Genomic DNA, 27,485 nt, shown 5'->3' on the forward strand with positions numbered 1-27,485 from the left:
ACTCTGCAGCTCTTTCTTGTTTGCAGGTGGGAAAGCATGTGGTCTTACCGCACGTGGAATGCGTTCGTGTACTGCAGCAGTCATCCCGTAACGCTGGCTCCCGTTTCGCATTTACTACATATCAGGCTCTGTACTGATCTCTTTCTGCGTATGCCTTTTGAGATTTTTTTTTTTGAACTGATAATCTCTACCCACTAAAACATTTAAAAGAAACTGAAGTGCACAGAGCGAGATGTCCATAAAGTAAGTCTTCCATTCTTGTTCCCTAAACATTCTGCCCAGAGTCACCTCGGCTCACCAGTCCCTGACTGTTTGCCTTCAAAGAGAGTGTGCTGAGCATTTATTTACAGGACATCACCACATTTAGTCCTCACTACAACCCTACACAGCAACTACTATTATTCTGTTTGTTAACAGAGGAGGAAGCTGCAGCCCAGAGCGTACTTGCCCCAGCTCATAAGAAAATAGGAGAACCAGGATCAGAACTCACATCCGTTTTATCACGGCTGCATTTCCTTCCCATTATCCTCACTCCAGAGGGCCTCGAAGCCTGGACTCTACCTTCTCCCCCATATGCTTGTCTAGATCCTACCCATCCTCCAGGGCCCTGCTCAGAATAACCCTACTAGCATTTATTGAGTGCTTACTGTATGCCAGGCTCTTATATACTCGATCTTCTTTAATCCTCATGCAAGTTCTACGAGTCATGTGCTATTATCGTCCTCTTTAACAGAAGTGAAACTGAGACTTCGAAAGCCACACAGCTAGTAAGTGGCAGAGGCAACACTCAGCCAGGACAGCCTCATCTGAGGCCCCTGCCTCCCAGCTAGGACACACCCACACCGCAAAGCCCTCCCAGACCCCCAGCGTGCAGTGATTTCACTCCTCCGGGGACAGCCTTAGCACTTCTCGTCACAGACCAACGTGGCATCTGCTTGCCAGTCGTCCTGTATTGTTCTTGGACAATTCAGCATTCTAGGTTCTTCTCTTCCAACTTTGCTGTCATTCTCAGAGAGCAAAGACTCTGTTTTTAATGCGTGGTCATAATGTTTAAGAAGTGCTTGGCAAACAGTAAGTGTGCAATAAACAATTGGTTTATTATTAAGAAAAAGTTTTAGCTCCATGTGAGCGGCTGTAGAAATCCCGATGAGACAAAGTAGAACAAGAAAGTGGACTAATGAAAATCGAACTCTTCAAACCTCTGTCTGGAATCATGTCATCGGCATATTTAACTTCTGGAAAATCAACTCTATATGTGCACTAGGAAAAAATGAGAGTGGACAAAGGGCAACTGAGCAGTGCTGTGATTTTGCCCACCGCTGCTCTCCTGGAGCTCCGGCTCCGTGGAAGCACGCCCCTGGACAGTCTCAATCTTCCAAGAAAGCAGGGCACCTGCACGGCCCTCTCTCTAGCTGCTGGCGCAGCCACACGAAGCCCCGGAGCCCATGAAACATTCTGAAGAAAAACTCTTCGACCTTGGGGCTCTGAGTCTTCATTACGGGTAGCAGCACCTGGGGCCACCATTTCTGAAAGAAATTAAAACTCTTTCCTCCTAGCTTCCATGAACTCAATGGCCTCTCAACTTCATCCCTGATTCCTAAGTGGTGTAAGGTCCAGCCTACCACTCCCCGCCCTCTTGCCCCAGACAGACGGTCTATCTCAAGGCAGTAAATGATTCACAGTGGCTGCTCCTGCTGGGGGGGGAAAAAGTAGAAGAAAACAAAAATTCCATTGATTTGACTAAGAAATAGGAGGGACTTTGGCCATACTCTCTGGCATAGCGTCTACAGGGAATTGTCTTGGCTGAGACACGCCAGCAAACCATCCAGGAAGAGCAGAATCTACTTTTCATTTCAGAGGGAGAGGAAGAAATGGGCAACTTGGGGCAGGGAGAGAATGGAACTGGTGGGAAGTTTTGGAACAGCTGTGTGTTTAAACCAGAGGCCCTGGGCCAAGGGCAGTCAGAGAACATGAAAATTCCAGGCACAGAGGATTCCTCAAAGTGCTGACCCCTCTTTAGGCAAAGAGAGAAGTGGAGAAGTAGTCATGAAAGCAGGAGATGTGAGCTGGAAATCCTGAGGGGGCAGTCTACTCCAGTCTGACAGGAGTTATCTGTTGACTTTGGCTCATCAGATTTCCATTTGTGGTTTTGTTTTTGTTGTTGTTGTTTTTAACAAGGAAACATCTCTCCAACAGCTACATGTCTTTTGTGGGGCAGTAGATCCCATTTCATTCTTCCCAAACATGGCTGATAGGTAATAAGGGGAGAAAAGAGACCACTTTATACTTTCATACAAAATTCTTAATTTAGGGGTCAAACCTTTTATTGTTTGGTTCTCCCTCTAAATAATTCCGTTTTCTGTTTTCCCTTCTGGCAGTGGGGCTCCCCTCCTTGCCCCTCTGCACCCCATCACCCTCCACCCTCTTTCTCTACTTTCACTTCAGTGGCTGGCAAAATCAGAATGTTATTTCGTTTTGAGATAGTCACTGCAGAAGTTTATGAAATCTTTTTTTTTTTAAGATTTTATTTATTTATTTGACAGAGATAGAGACAGCCAGCAAGAGAGGGAACACAAGGGGGGAGTGGGAGAGGAAGAAGCAGGCTCATAGCGGAGGAGCCTGATGTGGGACTCGATCCCATAATGCCGGGATCACGCCCTGAGCCAAAGGCAGATGCTTAACCGCTGTGCCACCTAGGCGCCCCTACGAAATCTTTTTATGTAGAGGTTCTACCAAAGCAGTCTAAGCCTCTCTTCTTTTGCAACAGTTTAGGGAGCCTGTGCGTGTTGTGAGAGGGGTTGGTGCTGGTGACAGATCAGGTGGCCTCTCAAGGACGCCCCTCCCTGTGTACAGAAGAAGCTGATCCCTAGAGTGGGGGCAGAGCATGGAAATGGGAAAAGGCTTCTCTGCTTCCTCCTCAAGATCCAGTTGGGAGGCCTGACCATTTTGGCAAATAATGGTGGATCACTGCCACCACTTTATTATGTGGTTGATTTGGAAAGCAGATTGCTGAGACTGTCAAAGCAAAGCAGAACCTTGAAAACTGCTTTTAGGTGAGAGCCTTCCTGATATCCACTCTGGGATGGGGTCTAGGGCACCCGTGCATGCAGGGGTACCTGAGGTCTTTTCGTATCAGCTATGTGGGGTGGACAGTCCCCTTCCTGAGTAAAGCTACACCGGGAAGTGGGGCGTGGGGTCTGAGGCAGCTCCAGCTCTCTGAAACTATACTCTGAAAGCAACTAAGTAACAAGAAATAACGACTTGGGCTATAAAGCAGGCTGATGCTTTATTGAAGCCACTGAATACAGAACGCGGTCTAATGAATCATAAAGCAAACAGAAACCTGAGAGAGAAGGCGGGAGAGAGAAAGGACAAGTGTGCATCTTGGATTCTAGATGCACTGCGCTGTCTGTGCTGGTCTAAGAACGGACTGCGCTGGCCCTTCCTGGACTTCTACCTCTAGGTTCTTTTCTGCTTCCCCTTGCCCTATGTTTCCTGAGGTCAGCCCCACTTCTTCAGTAAGCCTTTCCTTAGGCCACCAGATCCTCCTGGGCTTCAGGAAAGCCTCCTTTCCCTGTCCTTCTCCAACGTTCCGGCGATTGGAGGCTCTAAGCATAAGCCATCACACCGATGATCTGAGTTGGTACCCAGGACTCGTCAACAGTCATGATGGTCCCCACGCTGCTCACTGAGCTCAGCTAAGGCCTGCCCTGGGCCCAAAGTCAGTGGCTGGGAGTTAAGACCTACCTTTTAAAGGAAAGAAAGAGAATGACTGGATGACAAGGTTTGGTGTGTCATGCTTTCTATTTATAGGTGAAACCACATTCGGAGAAAATTAGTGACCATAAAGTTGGCATCCATCTATCTGTATTTTTAGGCAGTCTTCTGTGGGGGAATTTTTCTTCTACTTTTTGAGAGAAAATAAAAGCCCCTGGAGAGAAACTCCCTCCAATTTTTGCCACACACCTTTCTCCCGCCCATCCTTTCGTCAGCTCCCTCCACTATAGTTGAAGAGGTCGCTCATGGCCAGTGTCAATGCAGGCTCTCTAATTTCCCTGCAGCCTGATGGGCTTTGCTCCGAGCTCGTCCCTTCTTCCTGCTGCCTCTGCTTCATTCCATCAGCAATTAAACCAGCTCAAGTTTCTCCCATCCACAAAACAATGCCCTCCTTTGTTTCCACATTCCTTTCTAACGTATTCACGATATTTTCGTCATTCTGTATTCTTGATAACTCTGGCATCTGAGGCCTTGCTGACCAGGGAGGGTCCACCTCTGTCCAGGTTAGCTAATTCCTAGAGACAAAAACCCAACTCACCTGTCCTGTGTAAACTAGCCAGTTCGGAATCCCTACCCTAACAACGTCTTTTATGTGGCTCTCACAGGACTGTTACACTTGACCCACTCTCCTCCTACCCTAATCGCCGCAGGCCCAGGTACTAGGCAACTACAGACAGGCCCTCTGCTCCAGAGCCTGCTGGAATTACTCATGCTAGCCAGTCCGAAGCCTGCTTACCCTGCCCTGCCTTGCCTTCCTGTAAAATCTACAATAAAGTCTTCTGCCCGTGTTTTCCCCCATCTCCCTCTGCCTCATGACTGACACTGGTGCTTCCCCCACGTGGCCCGCTGCGGCCTGACGTGCCCCTCCTCTTGGGAACTCTAACAAACTGTTTTTCATGGCAGTGGTCTCCTGATCTGCCAGCTTCTCATTACTGGAATAATAATGAAACCTAATTTTAAAACATCCGTCTACTTCCTTATCTGTTTACCTTTGGCTTCAGTCAAGTATATTGAAACAGGTGTCTACACTCACCATCACCACTTCCTTACCCTCCACTCTGAAGTGCTCTTGAAATTTGGCTTCTCTCCCAACATTTCTCTAATACTGCTCTGTCAAGATCACTAATAACCTTGGTGCTGAAATTTAAGGCGGCTTTTCTGGCATTATTTGATTTAAACTCTAAGCAGCATCTGATACTGGTAACCACTGTGTTCTTGAAACTGCTTTCCTTTGGCTGTACTGATATTTATCTTTTCCATGGCAATTTCTTAGAATCTTTTGTGGGCTCCATTTCTGTTAATCTCTTTGCTGCAGAATCCACAGAAAATTCAACGGTATACTTGTCATGTCCCCATGGATATCCACCAGCATTTCAGAATGGGGACATCCTGAACTGCGATCATAGCTCTTCCCCCAGCCCACTCCCGCAGGACGGTATTCCCTTTCTCAATGAGCAGTACCGTCATCCCTGTTGTTGCCCCGTGGGGTAAGTCCCGATGGCGTCCCCAGCTCCTCCCTCTCCCACATTCCCCACATGTGGTCAGTCACTGAGGCTTACTACCAGTTTTACACCTTCAATTTTTCAAATTCACTTATTTCTCTCTCTCTCCCAGTTGTCCCTATCTTAGTATGAGTTCTTTTATCTCTCACCTGGTTAATCCGACAGCCTCCTAACTAATCTCCTCGACTCCATTTTTGTCCCCTTCCTTCCATTCTTCACATTGCAGCCAAAGCGCCCTTTCTACACATTCCCAAAAGAGCACGCAACCCCTTTTCTCCACTCTTCACTCTTTTGATTGTGCGTCATTACCCTTAAGACACAGTCCAGATTTCTCCATGTGACCTTCAAGGACTTTGATCTTGAGTTCTTTGCTTGCTTCTCTCGTCTCCTTTCCTGTCATCCCTCCTGCTCCCCCAACATAGTGAACTGTCGGCTGTGTCCTGAATGCCCTTTCTCATCTCTTGGCCTTTGTCTGAGCAGTTCCATGGACTCTCTTTCCTTCTTTTCCTGGCCCACTCTAGCTCATGATCAGATCCCAAGTTAGAGATATGAATCCCACCCTAAAGTCTTTTCTGATTTTTAGGTGGTTCCAGAGCCAACAGAGTACCCCCATCAAGAGTCTTACCACACTCCTGTCAGTGCCTGGGAATGATAAGCACCTTGAGGGCAAGACCACCTCTGGCTCACTGCAGTTTCTAACACCTTGCACACTGCTGCTGCAAATGCTTGTTGAATAAATCACTGTGATTCCAAACAGCGCTTGTGGGTGAGAGTGGTTCCATGAGATGGCCTGTCCTAAGAACACTAACATTATTGTCCTCATGTTCCTTTCGTCATCAAGAATAATATTCATTGAATGCTTACTGTGTGTCATGCTATTTTCCAGGGGTAGGGAAAAAAGCCAGACCACTTCCTTATTTATTCCATTGAAATGGTATTTAAATAAAGTCACTTTCATTTTTCTTTGTTTCAGTGATGATTACAATTGAGATCATTCTTGTAGGGGAGGGTGTATAGAAGCCCCAAGAACTAATCACTGATCTTAAGCAACACTGACCTCAGGGGGATAGATTTCCTAGTTATCCATGATATATTTTGACCATGTGTATCTAACCATTCATTAGAGGCCTGGAATTGTTAAGTCCAAAACATCACCACTTAAAAATATACTTGTTTAGGGCTTGTTTTTCAACTGGTTGAACTGGAACATGTCTCCCATCTCTAATTAATTCCTATAATTAAATAATTAATAAACTAAAGCCATCTTTTAGGTTGCTTGTAGAAATGCGAACACTAATATGATATGCTAATATTAATTGCTAATTTGGGAAAAAGGAGGTCATTGTGGGGCACAATGAAGTCACTATTTCTGAGTTAGTGGAATTTTTGATGATTTCCTAGAGCTAACAGATGTTTCAACGTGTGAGGTTTTGAGCATATCTGACAGAGGCTATAAATAATATTGTAACTTACATATTTGATACTGGCCACTGCCATCTCCAGAGTCTTTATCCACATTTGTTATAAAACAGTTTGCAAAGACCTAACAGGAAGAGACAGGCAATTCCTGGATGGAATTGTTCCATTTCACCTTCAGAGAGAAGAAATTGTTGCATTTAATGCTTCCCTACCCCACCATTCAGACTGGGAGGAAAGGTGTTCTCTTAGTCCACTTGGGTTGCTGTACCAAGTACCATAGACTGGGTGGCTTATAACAACAGAAATTTAGTTCTTCTGACTTGGAAGAACTAAATGGATCTTGCCCAATGGAGCTTCCTAGAGCAGAGAGGGGACCCCAAAGAAAGGTGGGCAGTTCAGATCTTGGGGCTGGTGGGAAGACATAAGCTGCTGGCCAGAGGAGAGCTGTTCTCTGCAAGAGAGACCAAAGGAGATAAACCTGAAGGGGTTCTGCTGGAGAGAGGCAGCTGTGCCACAGCCACCACCCGGGGCGGGGACGGGGTTGTGGGGCCGGGGCCAGAGCAGGACTCTCCCAGACTTCCGGGAATGCATCTTTGCTCCCTCACACCCTCTCTCCATAGGGCGATCCTGAGTGGTCCCATACAAGTGCCAGGAGGTTGGAGAAGAGGTGGATAAAGGAAAAGAGAAGAAGCTAATGACACCCAATTTTCCACAGCAGGTCTCCAAGCCGGAAGCCAACTTGGGCTAGGAGTTCAGATGAGAATTAGGTTGGAGTTAAGATGTTAAACTGTTCTGAACTTTGAACATCAAAGACTGTTCTTGGGCCTGAATGGCTATGGGACCTGCCTGAAATTTTATCCAGGGCCTGAAAAAAATGGTCTCTGTTTACTAGGGAATGATGGGCAACGTTAAAATTGCTTTCACATTCACTGTCGGCTGAGACTTACTTCTTGAAAGATAATGGGTCACAAAGGCATTTTGAATGTTTGCTAAAAAATTCAGCTTGATACTTTACGGCTTCTTTTTACGTGTACGTGAGTATGTACGTACATACATATCATACATACGTGATCACAGACTCCTACAGTTGGAAGCGTATTTACAGATGTTCTAGTCCAACATACTCATTTCATAAATCAGAAACATTAAGTTTCATTAAGATCTCTTTCAGTTCCAGTGTTCTGTGATTTTACAATATGGACAGCCACTCATCAGAGATGCTGAAATAAACCACACTTCTGTCTTACGGACATGCACTAGATTGTCTTACAACAGAGTGAAGTAACCTCTGGTGTCGGAGAGGTGCTCCAGAAGCCACCAGCTGGTTCCCTGCTTCTGCAGGAGACACAAGGATGCTTGCTGCTGCTTTTTTTTTTTTTAATAGACTGAGGATCTGTCAGCCTAAATAACTGCAATATTTGACCAAGTCAAGCCTGGGAGTCCAAAATTGCCCTTGTTTTAGATAAGATTACTTCTATTCACCTTCAGAGAATGTTTGGGTCCCGCCTGCCCAGAGATTTAGGCTTGCAGACTTACAAGATGTCGGTCTTTCCATAGAACCTTGGTTCTGCATCCCTGAGCTTTTCTCCCCACCCCAAAAGCAGAGGCAAAGGTGGAAGGATATTTCAGAGATGTTTAGGCAGGAAAACAGGAGAGCGGACAATGACCATAGTCCATTAATATCATTCCTTTGGGATTCTCCATTTAACATCACCAAATTCTCTCCATTACCATTCATGAACCACTTGCTATGCATATTATGGTGACTGGTGGGAGTGGGAAGAAATGGGGATCTTCTTTTGCAGCTTGGCAAGCATCCTGTGGCTGACAGAGCACCAAAAATCAGAATCCCACGCACGTCCCTTCTCCTCTTAGGCCCCTAAGGTCTAGAAGTAGATGAAGTGACCAAGTGGTTAAAATGTCAGAGGAAAGAGGCAATTGTCTGGAGCTGTGTCAGGGCCTTGGATATTCAGAAAAATACTGAGCGCAGTGAGGAATGTGTGGAACTTTCCCTGAGAAATCCTTTGGGCAATGCACAGATAGAACCTAGAGGTGTCTCAGTGACCTGACAGACTGAGAGAGGAGGAGGCCTAAACACCAAGACCTCTCTTGTGGCCTCGGGAATCCTCCAGCCCCAGTCCAGCCTGACTCTGTAAGCAGATGCAGCTGGTACCTGCTCTCAGCTCACAGGCCTCCCTGGCCTCCCAGAGTGTACAGGTTCCCAGAGTGTCCTTGCCCAGGTTGCTCGTCACCAAGAATTCTGAAGTGTTAGCTCCACAGGCAAAGCCAACAACCACTCTGTTGGTTTGCTGAGATTCCCTATCCAAGATGACAAAGAGCTTTTCCAGGAAAAAAGAGGAAGTCTTAACAGCAAAAAGCTACTACTGTGGTAACTCCTAAATCTCAGAGATTTAAGATGAGACAAGTTATTTCTTGAAAACGGTGAAGTCCATGTGGGTCTTCGGCCATGTCGGGTAGTGGTTTCGCCATCTTCTACGGTCTCCGAGTTCTCTGCCGGGTCCTCCACATCTTACTCTTGGCGAGGCAACAGACAGCATGAATGGCCCTATGAGAGGTTTTAGGGAGTTCGGACACATGACGGCCACTCACATTCACAATCATCCCGTGCCTCACCCCACTGCAAGGGCAGGGGACAAGTGGTTTTGCCATGTGCCCTGGAAGAAGAGGACACCACGGTATTGGTGGCACTGGTGGCCTCGGCAGCAGCCAGGTGGTGATCTCCCAGGGTGTGCAGGGACTGTGATCCACAGAGCCTGGGCAGGGAGGCTGGCCCTGACACTTACAGCTGTGAGGCAGAGTAATGGTCCTCATCTCAGGGGACTGCTGTGAGGGTTCCACGACTCCTGTGAGTACTGGACTTGGAACCGACTGTAGTAAACGACTGAGGGATAGTAGCTGTTTATGAATGGGAAGCACCTACACCAGGCCTGACAGAAGGACATGAGCAGCTTTCGTTTCTCCTGTTATTCATCGCTTCAACTAAAAATGTGCTTTTCTTTCTTTTTCTCTTTTTTTTAAATAGGTTCCATGCCCAGTGTGGAGTCCAACACGGGCTTGAACTCATAACCCTGAGATTAAGACCTGAGCTGAGATCAAAAGTCCGGTGCTTAGCCGACTGAACCACCTGGGTGCCCCTAAAACTGTTCTCTAATGTTGAGATCCTTCACAGACCTCCAGCTGCTTCTCCTTTTCTTTCCTGTTTTCTTCTTTGCTGCAGCTTTGGATGGCTGTTTCCGTTCTGGCTTTTAATTTCCTCCATCACACACCCTCTGGCTATAAAAATCTTTGCTTATGCTCCATCTGCTGGCCTCCAGTTCCCTCCCCACCACCAAATACCTCCTGAAAACCTCCTCTTAATGAAACTTTGTCTTTATTGCCCATTTAAAAAATCTTTCTAAATTAAGTGCCATGGTCCCCTCTGGTTTTCTACTTTTCTCTCTGTATATTTTATCCATTCTCACAGGAAATATACCCCAAGAGAAACAGGGCTATTAGCAGCACCAATGCCAGTAACTGGCAATCAGATTTCATGGAGTTCCCTGGACACTGATGGGCCAAAGTCAGAAAACAGAACCTGAGATAATTAACAGTCTGTCACTGCCTTACCCGTGTAAATGCAACCTGGAGAATTTTGGTTGGCACCCTCATCGACAATGAGCTTTACAATAGTAGGCATTTTGTTTTATTCACAACTGTCGCTTCCTCACCCTGGAACAATGCACATAATGGGTATTCGCAACTTTTTTGCTAAAATAATCAATCTCTGTCTGGAGAAGGGAGAGTGAGCCGCAGAAGGTAAGTGGTAAATGAAAAGAAGGGAACATTTATGAAAGACTACTTCGTTTCTTCTGGTATTCTCTGCCACAACTTTCTATGGAATTTTTAATTACAAGATTAAAGTCATTATTAAGAAGCATTGTTTCCTACTTCAAAGAGTATATTACCAGTGTTAGAAGGGAAAGCACATTTTATAAAAATGTATGTCTTAGGATCCAAATGGCCATTTTTCTTCATCTGTTAAAAAACAGAAAACAATGTTAAGCGTTAAGCGTTAAGCGTTAAGCGTCTGCCTTCGGCTCAGGGCGTGATCCCGGTGTTATGGGATCGAGCCCCACGTCAGGCTCCTCTGCTATGAGCCTGCTTCTTCCTCTCCCACTCCCCCTGCTTGTGTTCCCTCTCTCGCTGGCTGTCTCTATCTCTGTCTTATAAATAAATAAATAAATAAATAAATAAAAAATCTTTTAAAAAAAAATGTCAAAAAGACACCTCATCCATATTTGCTTTAATTGAAAAAAGGCAATTACCCATATATTCTTGCCAGGGAAATTTTAAAGTAATAAAAAAAAAAACAACTCAGAGCAAAGCATTATGTTAAGTTAATCCTGATTTTAAAATGGTTTGTACAGTTACCTTTCAATGTTGAAGATAAAACACACTTGGGAAGCTTCCAGACATTTTGTTCTAAGTTTCTTTTCTCATAAGAACCAACATTACGTTGAAAACACAGAAGAGACAGATGATTTTTAACTTTATGCTTGATGTCTGCATGTGCACATACTTAGGTCTATGCTACTCAAAGCCAATTCCCTATCATCTGGGGACTGCTTTCAAAGTTGACAGATCTTCCAGGCCTCTTTCCTTCCTTCTCCCTCTTCCAGAGTTCACGTGCACACCCACAGAATGTTTAAGAGGTTAAGAGAAATGAGATCACAGAAAGCAGTTTGTTTTGCCTCTTATGAACAGCTGTGTTAAAAAGGTTTGCATCAAGAGAGAGAAGGTAATGGATAATCCATTAAAAAAGCTGTAAACTGGAGGGTATTATGCTAAGTGAAATAAATCAATCAGCGAAAGACAATTATCATATGGTTTCACTCATATGTGGAATATAGGAAAGTGCAGAGGATCATAGGGGAAGGGAGGGAAAACTGAATGGGAAGTCATCAGAGGGGGAGAAAAACCATGAGAAACTCTTAAGCATAGGGAACAAAGGGAGGTGGGTGGGGGAATGGGGTAGCTGGGTGATGGGCATTAAGGAGGGCAAGTGATGTGATGAGCACCAGGTGTTATACGCAACTGATAAATTATTGAACACTTTATCTGAAACTAATGATGTACTATATGTTGGCTAATTGAATTTAAATTAAAAAAAAAAAAAGCCATGCCTCAGGAGTAGCAGAAACGCCTCTCTCCTCCCTGCTGGGGTAACTGCCATTGCTTCTTCTGTCCCTCCACTCTGAGAAACTCTCTCCTTGGCCCCTGGGTTGGGCAGGGAATGGCACAGACTGGGGCTGGTGAAAGCATGAGCTTCCATGTCCATCCCCCTCCCCCCCACTTCCTACGGAGTCTCAGCAGTTGGCTATCCTTTCCTGAATGGATCTACTGATGAGGAAATGAGGTCAAATTAGCATGAAGTATCATTTTGAGAAAGAAATACTCAGCAATGCCAACACTTTGCAGAGTGGCACAGCTTTGTCAAATGTGTCAGGTTTTTGGTTTTTGGGTTTTTTGGTTTTTGGGTTTTTTGGTTTTTGGTTTTTTCCTAACCAGTAAGGTTACCACTTTATATAAGAACCAGTCTAGATTTCCTCATACTCTGACCCTGTACCACTGTCTTTCATCTTCAGAATCTTGAAGAAGTACAATGTTAATACTCTGGATTATCATTTCACTAAATTGTCACTTTCCTACTGTGGGAATTTCTACCATGAAAATGTATTCTAGGAAAATAGTTTAAAAAAAATAATAAAATGCTATAGAGGTGCCCAGCTGGCTCAGTTGGTAGAGCATGAGACTCTTGATCTTGGAGCTGTGAGTTCGAGCCCCACACTGGGTGCAGAGATTACTTAAAAATAGATAAATAAATAGCAATATAATAATTTAAAAAAACAATAAAAGCAGAGAAACAATTTAAGAGTTAACTTGGGAAAATGAATAACGGAAATCTCATTTAAAGGGGAGTCAGGAAACCCTGAAAGGGGAGCTGTCCCACACTACCACTTGCCCCGTCTGCAGACCCCGCTAGTAACAAGCATAGCTCAAACTTCCCTGAAGGCTGAGGCTTACTTTACCATTCCACAGGAGGAAGGGAGTTTTCTCCTTGCCCAGAACAGTCCAGCCAGTGACAACTACAGAAACTTAGCCAATGAGATGATTCCACAGCCCCGAAATCTTGCCCTCTTCCCATGGACTTTCGTTCCCCACAGCCCCTCCCAACACCCTACCTGCCCCTATAAAAGAACACTCCTCCTTAGTTCCCTGGACTTGCCTGTGGTTGCCATAGTTTGCATGCCCAGAACTGCAATTTTCCTATTCCCAAACAAACTACTTTCACTGGTAAACTGGCTAGTTTATTTTTAAGGTTCACACGTTAAAAAATAATTTAATGGCTCCAAATTTTAAAAACGACCAAAATAGGGGCGCCTGGGTGGCACAGCGGTTAAGCGTCTGCCTTCAGCTCAGGGCGTGATCCTGGCGTTATGGGATCGAGCCCCACATCAGGCTCCTCTGCTATGAGCCTGCTTCTTCCTCTCCCACTCCCCCTGCTTGTGTTCCCTCTCTCGCTGGCTGTCTCTATCTCTGTCAAATAAATAAATAAATAAAATCTTTAAAAAAAAAAAAAAAACGACTAAAACAGAGAGTACACAGTTTAAATTATTTTTTTCTTCTAATAAATACAGGAAAAGCCTCATAACTTAACCTCATATAAATCTGTTTTATCCTTTATACTTTACACATTCCTTTTCCTAAGCATCTGCCACAGAGCAAACAGTCAATAAATGTTTGCTGAGAGAACAAATGACAGCACAAATGCATTACAATCATCTGCTTCTGATCCAGAACAAGGTAAGGCAAGAACAGAGAAGAGGTGCTGAGAATGGACATAATTTCCAGATCTTGACATTAGAACTGAATCCGTAAGAGGTCTTCCTGCCTCTCTGAGTGATGTCTGAGTTCTTGGGTCAAATGATTTAAACTAACCTTTCTTTTTACCAATAAACAGTGACTGGTTATGCAACCAGACAAGCAATTCAGACCCGTATATATCCATAATCTGCCTGGCTTATTAATATAAGGAGAACCCTGTTTATCCCTGTGATTCTAGGAGAGCTGGCCTGAGGAAAGGCACTGTCACATTCATTTCCTACCTGCCTTTCACCCCTTACCAGGGGCTGGTATTGATCTTTCAGCTAGGAGGGCAGTTAAGGGGGGAAACCATGCATTTCCTGAATATTGTAGGATGTGGGGTAACTACAAGATCAGACGTGAAATTGAACAGAGTGCTGCCTACATTACCACCAGGCTACACACCTTTAACAGAAAAATGGACTAAATTGAGCTGTGAACTGTTAACAGGTTCACAAGGTAACAGGGAGAAACTGTTCATCCATGAATACTCATTACGGTGTGATCTGGCTCATGATGAGCTCTAAGGGGAAATCCCATTCTTAGTGCAGTGTTGAGTCACGCATACATGTATTATATGGGTCTCACTGACCCTTGAATTATATTCTATCCAACAAAATATTACAATTTAATACAGTAAAACCTACGCATGATTCCTGTGCCTCAGTATCAGTGTTTGCAAAAGGATATATTTTAAAAATATCGCAATCTGCTACACAGTTCCACGTATTTTGTCTCTTCAACCGTGTTTGGAAGGAACAGACCCCAGGACGCCGCTTCCTCTGGCCTCCCACACCCTGCAACCTCTTTTCCAGTCGCAACCTTCGGAACCACCTTCTCCGCCACCCTCCGCCTCCCGGAAGAGCCAGCACCGCGTTGCGAAAATAGCCCCTGTACTGCCGCCCCCACCCCCAGCAGGAGCTCCCACCTTCGTCTGCACCATTCCACCCAGGGGGAGGCCGCGTCGACACCCAGCCCGCCTGCCCTGCGCGCCCCCCGCACTGACCTGTCTCGGGGGCTGCTGCTCGGCCGGAAGCACGTGGCTCCGTCGGCGGCCACTCCCGCCAGCGGGCGGAGGAGAAGCTCCCGGGTCCCCGGTATCACTTTGAAGATGCCAACCAAGCGGCCGGAGGCACCTCTTCCAGGACGTGTGGAAGCCGCGCCCTCCAGAGGGGTCCAACCCTGGACGCCGTCGAAGCCGCCTGGGTCCGGGGAGGAACCGGACACCGGCCCCTGTGGCCGCAGGCCTGGCCTCCGCTGGCCTCGCTGCTCATGTGCCGCCCGGGATCTGCCGCCCGCCTGCCCAAGCTCGGCCGCCAGTCGGAAGATGTCTCTGGCCTTCCGGACCCCCGCAGGCGGACCCAGGCTGGGGGGACCAGCGGAGGTCTCCTCACCCGGCTCCCCCTCAGGAGCCACCAGGAGCCTTTCCCCGAGGGGCCCCTTGACACCGCCCTGGTGTCAAGACTTTTGCCTGAGCCTCTTCCTGCAACCACCGGGCCTCTGTTCAACCACCCTGGAGCCCTCTCCCAATCCGTAGTCCAAACGGAAACAATAAAGCTTTTGCAGAAAATGAAATTAAAGTGCTCTTATATCTAAAAAATTACCCCCCCAAAATGTTATACCCAGTGGTATGCTGGTAAACCAGATCTCAAATAAAAGAAAGCCCTAATTTGTAGTGTTTTCCAGTTTCCATGGTGTAAATGTTCCCACCAGGGCCAACGTCAAGGCACCAATGGTTGAACACCCAGTTCACAGACTTCTTGAATACTGGATTTAACAATCAACTCTTACAAGCTGGTAAGAGCTGGCTCCAGCATATCCAAAGAAACAAATTCTTATTTATTATATAAGCCTTTGTTAGAACAGTAGAAAGGGCTTTATGGAAGTTTGACTCCTCATCCTGCACTAGTAGAATGTGGCAAAGGGGAGGGGGTGCCTCCTAAGCTCTCAGGAATTCAAGAGCTAGACATTCAATGGAAGGGAGATTCTTTAAATCCTTTCCTTTTTTCTTTGCATTTCTGTTTTTTCTTCCTCAAAGTCACTTATTCAGAGAACACCGGGGTAGATATCTTAGAGCGAGCTATTTCAACACATGAGAACATTCCCTTGGTTTTCAGCTTTTTTGGAATTCAAATGCTTGCTTGGCTTTGTCATAGAGATTTGAGAGAAATCCTCTGGCAGCCTCCTTCTAGCCGTAAACCACAGTACTGATAGGGCTCGCCGTCTGTTTGTTATTCTCTTACATACTTTCAGAAATGTCTTCTCATAAGTTATACTTTCAAACATGGTTAGTGTTTGGCTCCCTAGTGATGCTCCCGAAGTGTTTTTAGGGTTTTACGCTTCCTTTTTAAAACCTGATTGAGCATAATGCCTGTAGGCTCCGTACTTCATCTAGGATTGAACCCTGACAAAGTAGAGAAGTCACAGTTGGTATCTCCCGGGACACCTTGGAGCAATGTCTTAAGTGTTAGTCTAGGGAAATGGGTGTCATCTTCCGCAGGTGAGACCAGTTCTTCTTTGGTTTATTGCAGAGAACAATTCTTTGGGCTCTAAGATGGCTTTACTTCCTCATACACTGTCTTTTTATTATTAGCATCTAAATAGTTGGTAAACATAATTGGTTTCTCTTTAAAAGCTTTTTTGGAGTACTTTTATACATCACATGAAATCGAAATGGTGGAGATAATTTCCTCTCCTCATTCCTCTATATCTCTCACCGCTATGTCTCTGGTGGTGATTTGCCTTCAGTGCACCAAAGATACTGTTCGTGATCCTCTGTATGTGGGCTCAGTTCTTGCATTCACTGACCATGTGCCGCCAGCTGCAGTCCCCTACACCCTTCTCTCCACCTTCTCACCTTACAGCTGACCCCACATGTCCGAATCTCCAAACTCCAGCTTCCTATCAGTAAAGACAACATGTTACAGTCTGCCTTGTCCCCCTAAGGGAAACCGCAGTGTTTCTTTTGCTCTCATTTTTCCTAGTTGTGGACCACTAGCAATTGCAAGGTGATTCACCATTCACCATTAATAAAATTTTTACTAGGGATTTAATAATTAACAAGCTATTTCCTGTTTTTCACACATTAGTGTGAACACCACCTTTGTCCTTCTGATGACAGTTCTGCTAATACACCATGCTGACTGGAACTTGAGGTTTTGATACAATTTATTCATTGACTTTTCATATTTGACCTTTGGAGATTTCTTGAAGCTCAGCTGCCTAAAAGACCAAGGTTGGATGGACTAAAATAGAGATCAGAATGGGAAGGCATTTTCTTTGAAAACAATAGTTTTGATAGAAACATAAAGTTTGCTGACAGTCTTCATCTATCAGTATTAATATTTCTATGCCAATGTCTAGGAAATATGTGAATCTGATGGAATTTCCTGATTTTATTTTCTTAAAAAGATTTTCTTTATTTGAGAGAGAGAGAGAGCGAGAACATGAGAGGAGGAGCAGAGGGAGAGACAACCAGACTCTGTGCTGAGCGCAGAGCCTGATGCAGGGCTGTATCCTAGGACCCTGAGATCATGACCTGAGCCGAAATCAAGAGTCAGTTGCTTAACCTGATTGAGCCACCCAGGCGTCCCCAAGGAGAAAAATTGTTTTCCCTGAAGGCAATAAGAGAGGCTAACTGCTATATGTGAGAGCTGCTATCATGTGGCGTTTTTTAAATTATTAATTTAGTTTTTACCTTGAGTGTTATATTTTATGCTAAGTTCAAATATGTTCCTTCTTAATTACCCCATTTAAGCCCTATGGTAGATTCCAAAGGGTTGTTTTCAAAAGACTGCCTTTAAAATGTCAAGATGCTCTTGCTTAGGGACATGCACTGATAAACTTCAAAGAGTAGGGGCAAAAGCAAAATCAATGGTTATGTTTGTCTTTCTGGGAGGCACAATGTTTCTAATCGGTCACTTGGTGGTAAGGTTTTCTAAAATTGTGTATTGAGCTGTGATTTAATAGAGTTGGAAAGGATAATAAGCTGGAGTCACAGAAAGCTATTTATATTGGCTGGATTCTATGAAATGAGAGCATTAGAGTTTAGTGTTTACGAGGAGAAAGAACACCTGTGTTACACCAGGTGATTACCAAGGGAAATAAGAAAAATGGGGGGAAACCCTACCTTCCAACAACTCCAATTGGCTAGCACAAATTACTGAATTGGTGGACTCTTTCCACAAATCTTAACATTAGCTCCACTATGCCTGTACAGCTTTTAGGCTGAACGAATAAATTCAGAAAAGGATGCTTTGCCAAAGATGTATCACACCAATAAAATTTCTGGAACAGGAAAAGAATAATTTGGGAATTATGTATGTGGACTATGGGACTAGAAAGACCCTGCCATTAGCTGTGTGACTTTGGGCAAATTAGTTAACTTCTTTCTTTGCCTTAGATTCCTTCTCTTTACTTGGAGAATATAGGGTGATGAAATGATCCCAATGAAATAATGTATGAAAAGTTAGGATTTTTATGTGTGTAAATAAATGATATATCCTTAGCAAGGAAGGGAAATTTAAGAGGTAAAATAAGAGAATAGTCATTTTAGAAGAAAAACTTGCTTGACATTTTTTAAGTTGGGCACAAATCAGTGAATACCTAATATCTGATTTCATCAGTAAAATATTGGTTGAGGATAAATCTACCCTAAACAAGCCACTTTACTTGGTGGCAAAAGGATAACTGCTCTATTTAAAAAGATGGTAGTGGGCAGCATATTACTTCTTCATAGCTAACAAAAGTTCCTTAAATCAACTTCAGTGGGCAGGCCTAACTTTAAAAAATGCTATGTGTCGGGGCGCCTGGGTGGCTTAGTCAGTTGAGTGTCCAACTCTTGATTTCAGCTCAGGTCATGATCTTAGGGTCGTGGGATTGAGCCCTGCATCAGGCTCCATGCTCCACAGAGTCTGCTCATAATTGTCTCTCTCCCTCTCCACTGCACCTCCCCCATGCGTGCTCTCCCTCTCAAATAAAATAAATACATCTTCAAAAAAAGGAAAATGCTCTGTGTGTATATGTAAGTGCAAGGGTTAGGGGATGGTGGTTTTTTCCAGAGCTATAGACAGGTATGGTTTCTTTGTTTTTTTAATTGCTTTAGCCTCTTAGCTATCCACTTGATAAAGGGACCTTAAACGATCACTTAGGGATGGAGCTTTGGTTAGTGTGGTAATTTTTTGGATAATTCATAAATATTCCAATTCTCCCCTTTCCTGCTGTGGACGGATTGCCTTTGCTTACCTCATTTGGAGTTAGACATATCCATATGACTTGATTCGGCAAATGAAATGTGAAAGGACGTGAGGAGACTCCACTCGCACCTCCTCTGTTTTTTCTCACCAAGGAAGTGCATGCGGAAGTAGAATCCACATCGGCCAACTCTGTCAGCTGGTACGGGACATGCACTGTGAATGACAATTGTCAGCCAATGAGATTTGGGGGCTGTTTATTATTGAAGCAGAGGCTGGCCTACCCTGACTAAGCTAAGCAGTCTATGGCCAGGTAGCTACTGTGCACGAACATAGATTCAGAAGTAACCAGGTGACATAATAGAACCACCTAACTGACACTTAGAGCATGATTCTTCAAAGATGCAGCCCACAAGCAAAACAAAACAGAACAGAAAACCCTTCAGAATCTATGTCCTGGGAGCTCTTCCGTTTGCACTAGGATTTGACTACCCTACCAGCTACTGTCCAGCTTGGGTGACTGGTCATAGGCTTTCTCTTCTATAATCCCTAATTCAGATTACTATCATTGGCAAAATGAGATTGTGGACTAATAACCTCTTTATTATCACTTCCTACATCTCTCTACCTTGCCAACTCCCTCTCTACATCCCTACTTCCTTCCCTTCCTTCTTTCCTGGAAAAAAAAAAAACAACTGAGTGCCTACTATGCGCTAGGCCCTGTGTACATTTCTAGAAGTGCAAAGCCAAAGAACTACGATTTGGCCTTGGAGGAGCTTCTATGTAGTTAATGGCACAGTCTGATCTCTCTCAACAAATAATGCTAATCTAAAATGGTGGGTGTTGTACTTCAGATATTTACAGAATAACATATAAGCCTAGAAATAACATGGAACGACTAGGCCTTGAAATTTAAATCAGTCCAAACAACACACAAATACCTCAGTAAGATCTATGGTTAGTAGTAGTCTTTCAAACTTTACTAAGTCCTAAGTTTGGGAAAGTCTCAAGTAGGCAGAGACTATTATTTTCAAACAGAAAAAGAATGATTAAAGACATAGAGTATTTGAGGAATGTATGAGAAATGCCTATCTCATTCTGTTCGGCCAAGATGCAGATCCTTCCAACTCATGTGATCTTCTCTCTAATAGAACGATCATATCTGAAAATGACAATATGTGGAAATAATCAAAGAACGAAGCAGATACATAAACACTGGCAAATGATTTGGGCTGTAGCCAGGATCAGAAGATGTTAGAAAATACTTTACAGAAGACTGTACATTTAAAAGCCATAAGCTGGAACTGATTAAAGGAATTTGCTACCCTAATTTTGATTAAGTTTCATTAACCTAAGATAGAATTGCAATAAATGTGAAGAAAAAGTATGGAATATGCTTTTCTGTTGTATTTTATTCAGCAAAGCATACGTTTTTTAAACAAAATCATTCAGGAAAAAAAAATCTGCTGATACCACAGTGCAAACCAAATATAGCAAAGTTTCCCTGCTGATAACATATTGTGGCTTTTTATTTTGTCATGGAGACGTCATAGAAACTTACAGACTTAAAATATATATACGATCAAAGATTCCAAGCACTTACTTGGGAAATATCATTGGCATAAGGAGTTATAAAACTGTGAATGGCTTTTAGAACGCAATTTACTAAATCAGTCTTTGTTCTCACAAACTAGAGTAATCTCATCCTTTGACAGTTGAAAATATATATAATCTCTATTTTTACAGCTGGTGACCCACAGTTAATTTTCATCAGTGGCGGGACTGGCCAAGCTTTCACTGTGTTCGGCTGCTGTGCTATGTCCCCGTTGGCTTGGAATAGCAGGAAGCACTCGGTTTGTCCGCAGAAGTCCTCCAGATAGAACTGGGGAGAAAGAATAGAATGAGAGTCTTTCAAGGTTTGCTTCTCTCAGAGTCTCAGGAGGAATGGCGGTGGGAGAACGAGATTATTTCTGAAGGAGGGGAGGCATTTCTAAGGAGCTTGTTTTGGTGAGAGCCCAGCTGCAGGAGAAGGCTGTGTCTCTTTATGCATTCAGGCTTACCACATGTCATCAGGGATGTCAAATATGCACAAATACAAGACGGGGCCAAGTTTGATCAAAACATGATTGGGCCCTGCGTGCCTGGCAGGGCTCTCTTTTCCTGGGGTGGAGTAGCTGTTGATGGCCAAGTCTGCCTAACACTCTAAATGAGCCCCAAGACATCGGTACTGCCCTTTTATGCGAGGTTTTTATCGGGGTTCTCTTAGGAAAAGCCCTCTGTACCTTTCCATTTCTTTTTCATAGAGCTAAAGTTGATCAAAGATCTTTATCTTCCCTTCTCTTCTTACATTTAATTGTGAAGAGCAAAAAAGGTCCTGGGCTCTGCCAAAGAAAACCCCTTCCCTGGCTTCTCCAAGCCCCACCAGGATTCAAGGCTGAGTGACTACTTAATTAGATATCTTTGTGAGTCATTTCTGCTTAAAGACAAAATCAGGCTTGAATTTCATCCAGTGATTGAATTCACACCATCCCAAACTCTCACTTTACGCAAATCAGTAAAAGCAGAGGAATGGGTCTGTTAAGGAAGAGATTTTGGTTTCTGCTACTAACTCTTGGTGTGAGTTTGAACATATATCTCCACCTCTCCCTTTCCTTATCTGCAGAAGGACAGGGTCATACTAAGACCCCATGGTTCACTGTTTTTACTTAAGGAATCCTAGAACTCTTGATTGGTCCCTTCCAAACTATAGCCTGGGGCAGAGAAGACGTGGATATTTATTCTGTGCAAACAGTTGCCAGTGTTTTCCATATGTTACCTCATGTAATACTCCCAACAGGCTTATCAGGCTGGCACTGTTCTTACAGGATAAGGGAGGAAACTGAAGGTTAAGAAACTTGTCTGAAACAGTGCAGCTCTTAAATCATTCAATCTCTGCAATTAAGAGGGTATGGAGAAAGAGAATGAGAGAGAGAGTGGGTGAGAGAGTACGTGCATACTTGCATATATGTTATAAAGGAATAAAGGACGGGGCTGGGAGAGAAAGAAAAGGAAGGAAGGAAATTAGAATCCAGTAAGTACTTGCTTGTTTGCATGAGTCAGCTGACTTGGTGTCTTACAGTTTTGCTCCCGGCTCTGCTATTCACTACCTAAGTAATGTTGGGCAAATCATGTAACCTCTCTGAACTCAGTTTTCTCATCTGTACAACAGGCAGGAACCTGCCTCCTAGTACAGATATGAGGATATACAAACTCAGAATTTCTGGGTGTGGGGCCCAGAAATCTACTTTATAACAAGCACCCCAGGTAATACTTTGAGTACACTCAAACTTGAAGATCGCTGGCAGAATAGAATATATTTACTATTTTATATTGTAAGACATTTTTGTACAAAATATTATAAAATAAATCAATAATGTCAAAAGCAATATGGGTGAGCAGCATCTACATGATTATTCCTCCCTGTTTAGGGATGCATAGCTTCTGAGTACAGGAACCTGTACTGTTCATCATAGTAAGGAAACCAATGTCAAGAGACCTTCTTAAGAGAAGAATTTTTTTTTTTTTTTTAAAGATTTTATTTATTTATTCGACAGAGATAGAGACAGCCAGCGAGAGAGGGAACACAAGCAGGGGGAATGGGAGAGGAAGAAGCAGGCTCATAGCGGAGGAGCCTGATGTGGGGCTCGATCCCATAACGCGGGGATCACGCCCTGAGCCAAAGGCAAATGCTTAACCGCTGTGCCACCCAGGTGCCCCAAGAGAAGAATTTTTAAAGCGCCTTCTTAAACACATTAAATAGTACACAGCAAAATAAACTTCAGTCATTGTTTTTATAATCCAAACACAAAAATTCCTCAAGAGAGGGAGTATTCTTTTTTTTTTTTTTTCCTAAACAAGCATTACCAAGTTGGATGAAGCTTTAAAGACCGTCTCTCTTCTATTTTCCTGTCATTTACAAGTTTTGGCGCCTGATGTTCCCTCGGAAAATGAAAGTAAACTGAAATAACAGTTAGTTGCATCTAGACATGTTAACACTTGCAAAGGAAGCTGAAGACGATTCATATTACTTACATTTTTGGTCTGGCAGGGGAGCTAGGTTGCTCCGGGTGATAGGAAGTTCCCTGATTTGGGGTCTGTTTGGGGAGAGATGCTGAAAATTTTGCCCTGGGGACAAACACAATTGAATCAATCATTTGAGATGTAACCAAGTGCAAATTATAAAATCCAATGGATAAGAGAATCATGAAATTGTTAGAGATCGCTGAGTTTAAGATGCCAACAAGAACAAAAATAGTAACAGCTACACTTTATTGAGTTTTTATTATATGCCAGTCACTGTTTCAAAGAAAGAAAAAGACGTCGGAAATCAATTCTTGAATAAATTAGTTGAAATAAAATTTTATAAATAAGCACAGTTGGCCACCCATTCTATAAAACTTAAAAGTTTGAAAAAATAAAATACGGCATAAAGTATAATACATCCATCAAGTGTGCGGTGAATGACACAGATAAGTAGGATATAGTCTTCTAGGTCAGTGTTTCTCAACGCTGGCTGCACATAGGAATTATCTGAGGAGTTTAAAAAAAACACTGCTGCCCAGCCAAACACCATCAATTAAAAGAGAATCTCTGGGGCTGGAATAGGGCCTCAGATTTTTTATTTTTTTTTAAGATTTTTATTTATTTATTTGACAGAGAGAGAGAGACAGCCAGCGAGAGAGGGAACACAAGCAGGGGGAGTGGGAGAGGAAGAAGCAGGTTCCCAGCAGAGCAGGGAGCCTGACACAGAGCTCTCAATTCTAGGACCCTGGGATCACGCCCTGAGCAGACGCTTAACGACTGAGCACCCAGAGGCCCCAGGGCCACAGATTTTTATCAGTTCCCAAGGGATTCAATTGTGCAATAGGATTGAGCATCACTGCCCTAGAAGGTGGGATCTGGGTGAAGTCACCTGGGAGGCGGCTATTCTTTAATTTAGGCTGAAAGCAATGCCATGCCGGAACCATGTGTACTGGTTCTTGGGAACCGATGGTTAAAATTTCAGGAATTTAGTGAGCGGGTTGACATCACAGTGGTGGCTCAGCATTAGTCATGGTAGAAGTATTTACACCATGGAAATCAGCAAGCACTGATTTTTCTCCTGAAGAGCCAGCTTTAAATATTAATCAACACATTACTGATTATAAAAGATCAATCTAAATATCTGAAAATAGACAGGAATACTCAAGGTATTTAGGTCCTTTTAAATAGTTGACCAAATGGGACAGGATTAGACTCGTTTGCCAGTTTGGGCAAGAGATGCTCCCTCTCTAAACCTCCATCTCCTGACATGCAAAATGGTGAAACTAATTTTATCTGTCTTTTTCACTTGTCATGAAAATTAAGGAGAACAAATGTAAAGCATTTAGATTACAAGGTTAACACTCAGGAAACGTTAGTAATTATTACAGTTTTATTCTGCGGAGTGTTAAGCATGATCTCCTGGAGAGTGGGGAACATATTCATTTGATCTTTTGCCTTATAGTCTTGTAAGAATCAAAACAACTATAGGCTGCTCATAGGTTTAATTCTTCTGCTTGGGCCAAGTAGTGCTTAGAATAAGGGGGAAAAGCATTAGCCAAGATCCACTGTCCTTCTGCGTAGAGGAGTCCAATGACATATTGTAAGGGCAGCCATCCGAACACTGCCATTTGATGAAAATTGAGCAAAATTTCCAGTCTGTCTGGTGGATATTATATTTTTATTCCTTTGTATTCTAAAGGTCAAATAACTTCCTAAGCTTTTATTTAAAAAGAAAACATCCCTGAGTAGAATAACAGTAAGTAATTACAGTAAGTACCCATATCAACTCATACCTTATTTATCCATGAACATTTGAGCAGAAATTTGCAAAACCAAGAAATGAGATAATGATAATTATGGATAATGTTTACTGAGAACTTACGATGGTCAAGGACTGTGCTGAATACTATGGGCATGATTTTCATTGAATCTTAACAATCACTTTCCCTTGTGACATAGATACCGTTACCATTCACATTTTACAAATGAGGACACTGGCTTGGAGGAGTTCTCAAATGTGCTCAAGGTCACATAATGGAAAGTGACAGAGCCTGGGCTCCAACTTAGGTCTGTCTGACATAAAACCCATCCTGCCTCCCCAGCAGACAAAGCCATTTTGACAAGATGAGAGATGGGCAGAAAGGGGATGTGGCAGTGATTTGGGAAGTGGGGGGAGAGCTGGGCCTCATTCTGCACTGGCATTTGGCTCAGTTTTGAAGGACAGGGTGGAGCTGCACACAGCCCAAAACTCTTTAATCTGTGCTGAAGGCACCTCAGAGAGCATCCAGCCCGTGGAGACAGGGTCGAGGACCACTGTCCTAGATTCAAAAGGCAGGAGGGCTTTTCACAGTTAAGCAAAGGAATTTAGTTAAGCAACTAAAGAAATTCAGCACTCCTCTATTGTGAACTCACTGTATTCCAGAGCCTAGAGCACAAAGAGGACAAGGCAAGGTACTCAGGAGGGGATTACAGTGTATGTTAGAAGAAAAACAGGTTAATTTACTCTTTTGGAGCCCCAGAGTAGTGGTGTGAGGGCATCACATAGGAAAGAGGGGTCCAGAAAGGTGGAGATGTCTTGAATCCCACAGAGCTCACCTGAATGTCTGTTCTGTCACTTCCTACCTAGCTTTGTGACTTTAAGCAGGTGGGCTAACCTCTCTGTGCCTCCATTTCCTCATTTCCAGAATAGGGATTAAAAACTCCTTTCCGGCAGTTCTTTTAAAGGGGAAGTACGCACTTCACTATCTGCCCACCGGAGACTCAACAAGATAGAGCTGCTCTTCATGGTTCACAGTAAGAAAGAGCCACAGCTCCTTGTAGAGGTCAGGGTGACTTCCAGACCAGGGTGGCTTTTGAGCTAGTTCTTAAAAGATTGTACAAATCTGCCAAGCACACAGTGGACAGAAGGTATAAATAACACGGGCACCCATGCCATAGAGCGACAGTTATGGGTTGTCAGGGAACTGAGAGATATTCAAGAAAGTGTTCAAGAGGATGGGAAAGAATTGGAGATGTGAGGCCCAGACACTGAGAATGGGAAGTGAGGACCAGCCATGCTGGGAGCATTCTGTTCACCAACTAAAGAATCTGACCTTTGTCCTGAAAAAGATGAAGTACCTCCGATGAGTTTAAACTGAGAGTTCACAGGATCAGATCGTACAGGATCAGGGAGGAGAGCGCACTGCTCCTGGGATAGTCTAGAAAACTGGGGAGAAGGAAGTTCTCTCCTGAGGGAGAAGGGAAGCGAGCGCTTTCTTACTTTCCATGTGATGGCTTGTAAATAACCAGGCTGGTGGCAAACACCGCAGAGCTTTCTGTTCCATTTTCTCTGAAAGCTGCTTGCAATGAATTAAGCTGATGTGCTCCAAATTTCCTCATTAGGTTAAGTGCCTCATCCCGCATCGCTCTCCATCTAGCCCACTGACAGGTCTCAATGAATGTTAAGCAATAATCATTACAGCTAAATGTTCAGGGTTGCTGATGCAAGCACAGGATTTTGGCTGCCCGGAATTCAAACATTAGCTCCGCTAGCCCCTATTATTTCCACTAAACCCAGGGTAGGAAAAGAGAAAATCCAATGTTAAAGGGACTACTCAAGTTCAAACCAGTGGTGGGTGCAGTGGTATGATTTACAGTATCCTATTGCTTTATCGTATTAGACTTTCATATCATATACGGGAGATCAATGTTGAAATGTGCTAGATAAACAACTTAAACCATTTAAATGAACCCTTGTAACTGTAGTCCAGAAGCCTCGGTAATTCTAAGAACAACATTTCAAATTGGGTTAAAGATGTCCACAAAAATAAAATCCATAAGGCAGGAAAATCTTTCTGTTTTGGGAAGGACAACGTAATTTCTAAGAAAATTGCACTGTGGGTAACTGGTGAGTAAACTAACAAACTGGACTTTGAGATTTCAGGAGAGAAACACATTGCCACGGTGATACCTTGCTATTTAGGAGATCTGGGTTCGAGTGCTGAATTTGTCATTAATTAGTTTAATTAAGACTTTGAGCAAACCATTTTAACTATTCTAGGCCATGTGAATTATAACTGAAAAGGGTTTCATGAGACATAATGGTCCCAGCCTCTGGATGAGTAAGAAATTTGCTCACAGAAATGGCATGTCTTGCTTTATCAATCAGGGCTCATCCAGGAAAAAAAAGGAGACCTCTCTTGGTCTTTCAAACAGAGGGAATTTCATACAGTTGGTTGTATCTGTGAAAGCAAAGTTAAGAAGCCAAATGAAGAGAGGGTAGAAGGACAATCCAGAGATTAGCTGTTATTAAACAAACAAACAAAAAAAATGCAACCACCCCCAGGCTGGAGAGATGAAAGGAAGAGATGGTAGAAGCTGGTGGGGGCCAGAGCCCACAGTGAGCAGCTGCGTGGGGGGGAACGGGAAGGAGGAGGTGGAACAGCTGTTGGGGCTTCCAGAGAAAGCAGAGGGACATTGTGTACAACTACCCTGCTTTCCCTTATTCTCCTACTCTTCTTCTGCCGTGCCTGCTCATACTTGGCCAAAGTACCTGGAAGCAGCTGCAAGGGAGCCTAGGAAGCCTTGTTCCCTGAGAGACAAACTAGCGTTGGAGGGAAAAGACTAGATG

At 43.7% G+C, this 27,485-nt stretch overlaps 1 protein-coding gene and 1 long non-coding RNA gene across 4 annotated transcripts in view; one reads left to right on the plus strand and one right to left on the minus strand.

Moving 5' to 3' along the window:
- LOC117801494 overlaps positions 1 to 2,567 on the plus strand; it is a 52,407-nt gene extending 49,840 nt beyond the window's left edge. The window contains exon 4 of the long non-coding RNA XR_004624073.1: positions 27 to 2,567. This is a non-coding gene — a long non-coding RNA (uncharacterized LOC117801494). The remainder of the gene's footprint in view (positions 1 to 26) is intronic.
- A 17,752-nt stretch (positions 2,568 to 20,319) lies between these two features.
- The window catches only part of ANKRD55 (ankyrin repeat domain 55), a 697,933-nt gene continuing 690,767 nt past the window's right edge, over positions 20,320 to 27,485 (minus strand). For all 3 annotated transcript variants that reach the window (XM_034656252.1, XM_034656253.1, XM_034656254.1), the window contains 2 exons: positions 22,886 to 22,978; positions 20,320 to 20,696 (listed from right to left, as the gene is read on the minus strand). In XM_034656252.1, coding sequence (XP_034512143.1) covers positions 20,575 to 20,696; positions 22,886 to 22,978 — 215 coding nt within the window. In that variant the 3' untranslated portion in view covers positions 20,320 to 20,574. The remainder of the gene's footprint in view (positions 20,697 to 22,885; positions 22,979 to 27,485) is intronic.

Source organism: Ailuropoda melanoleuca, chromosome 3, assembly GCF_002007445.2.
Source record: "Ailuropoda melanoleuca isolate Jingjing chromosome 3, ASM200744v2, whole genome shotgun sequence".
NCBI classification, from domain to species: Eukaryota; Metazoa; Chordata; class Mammalia; order Carnivora; family Ursidae; genus Ailuropoda; species Ailuropoda melanoleuca.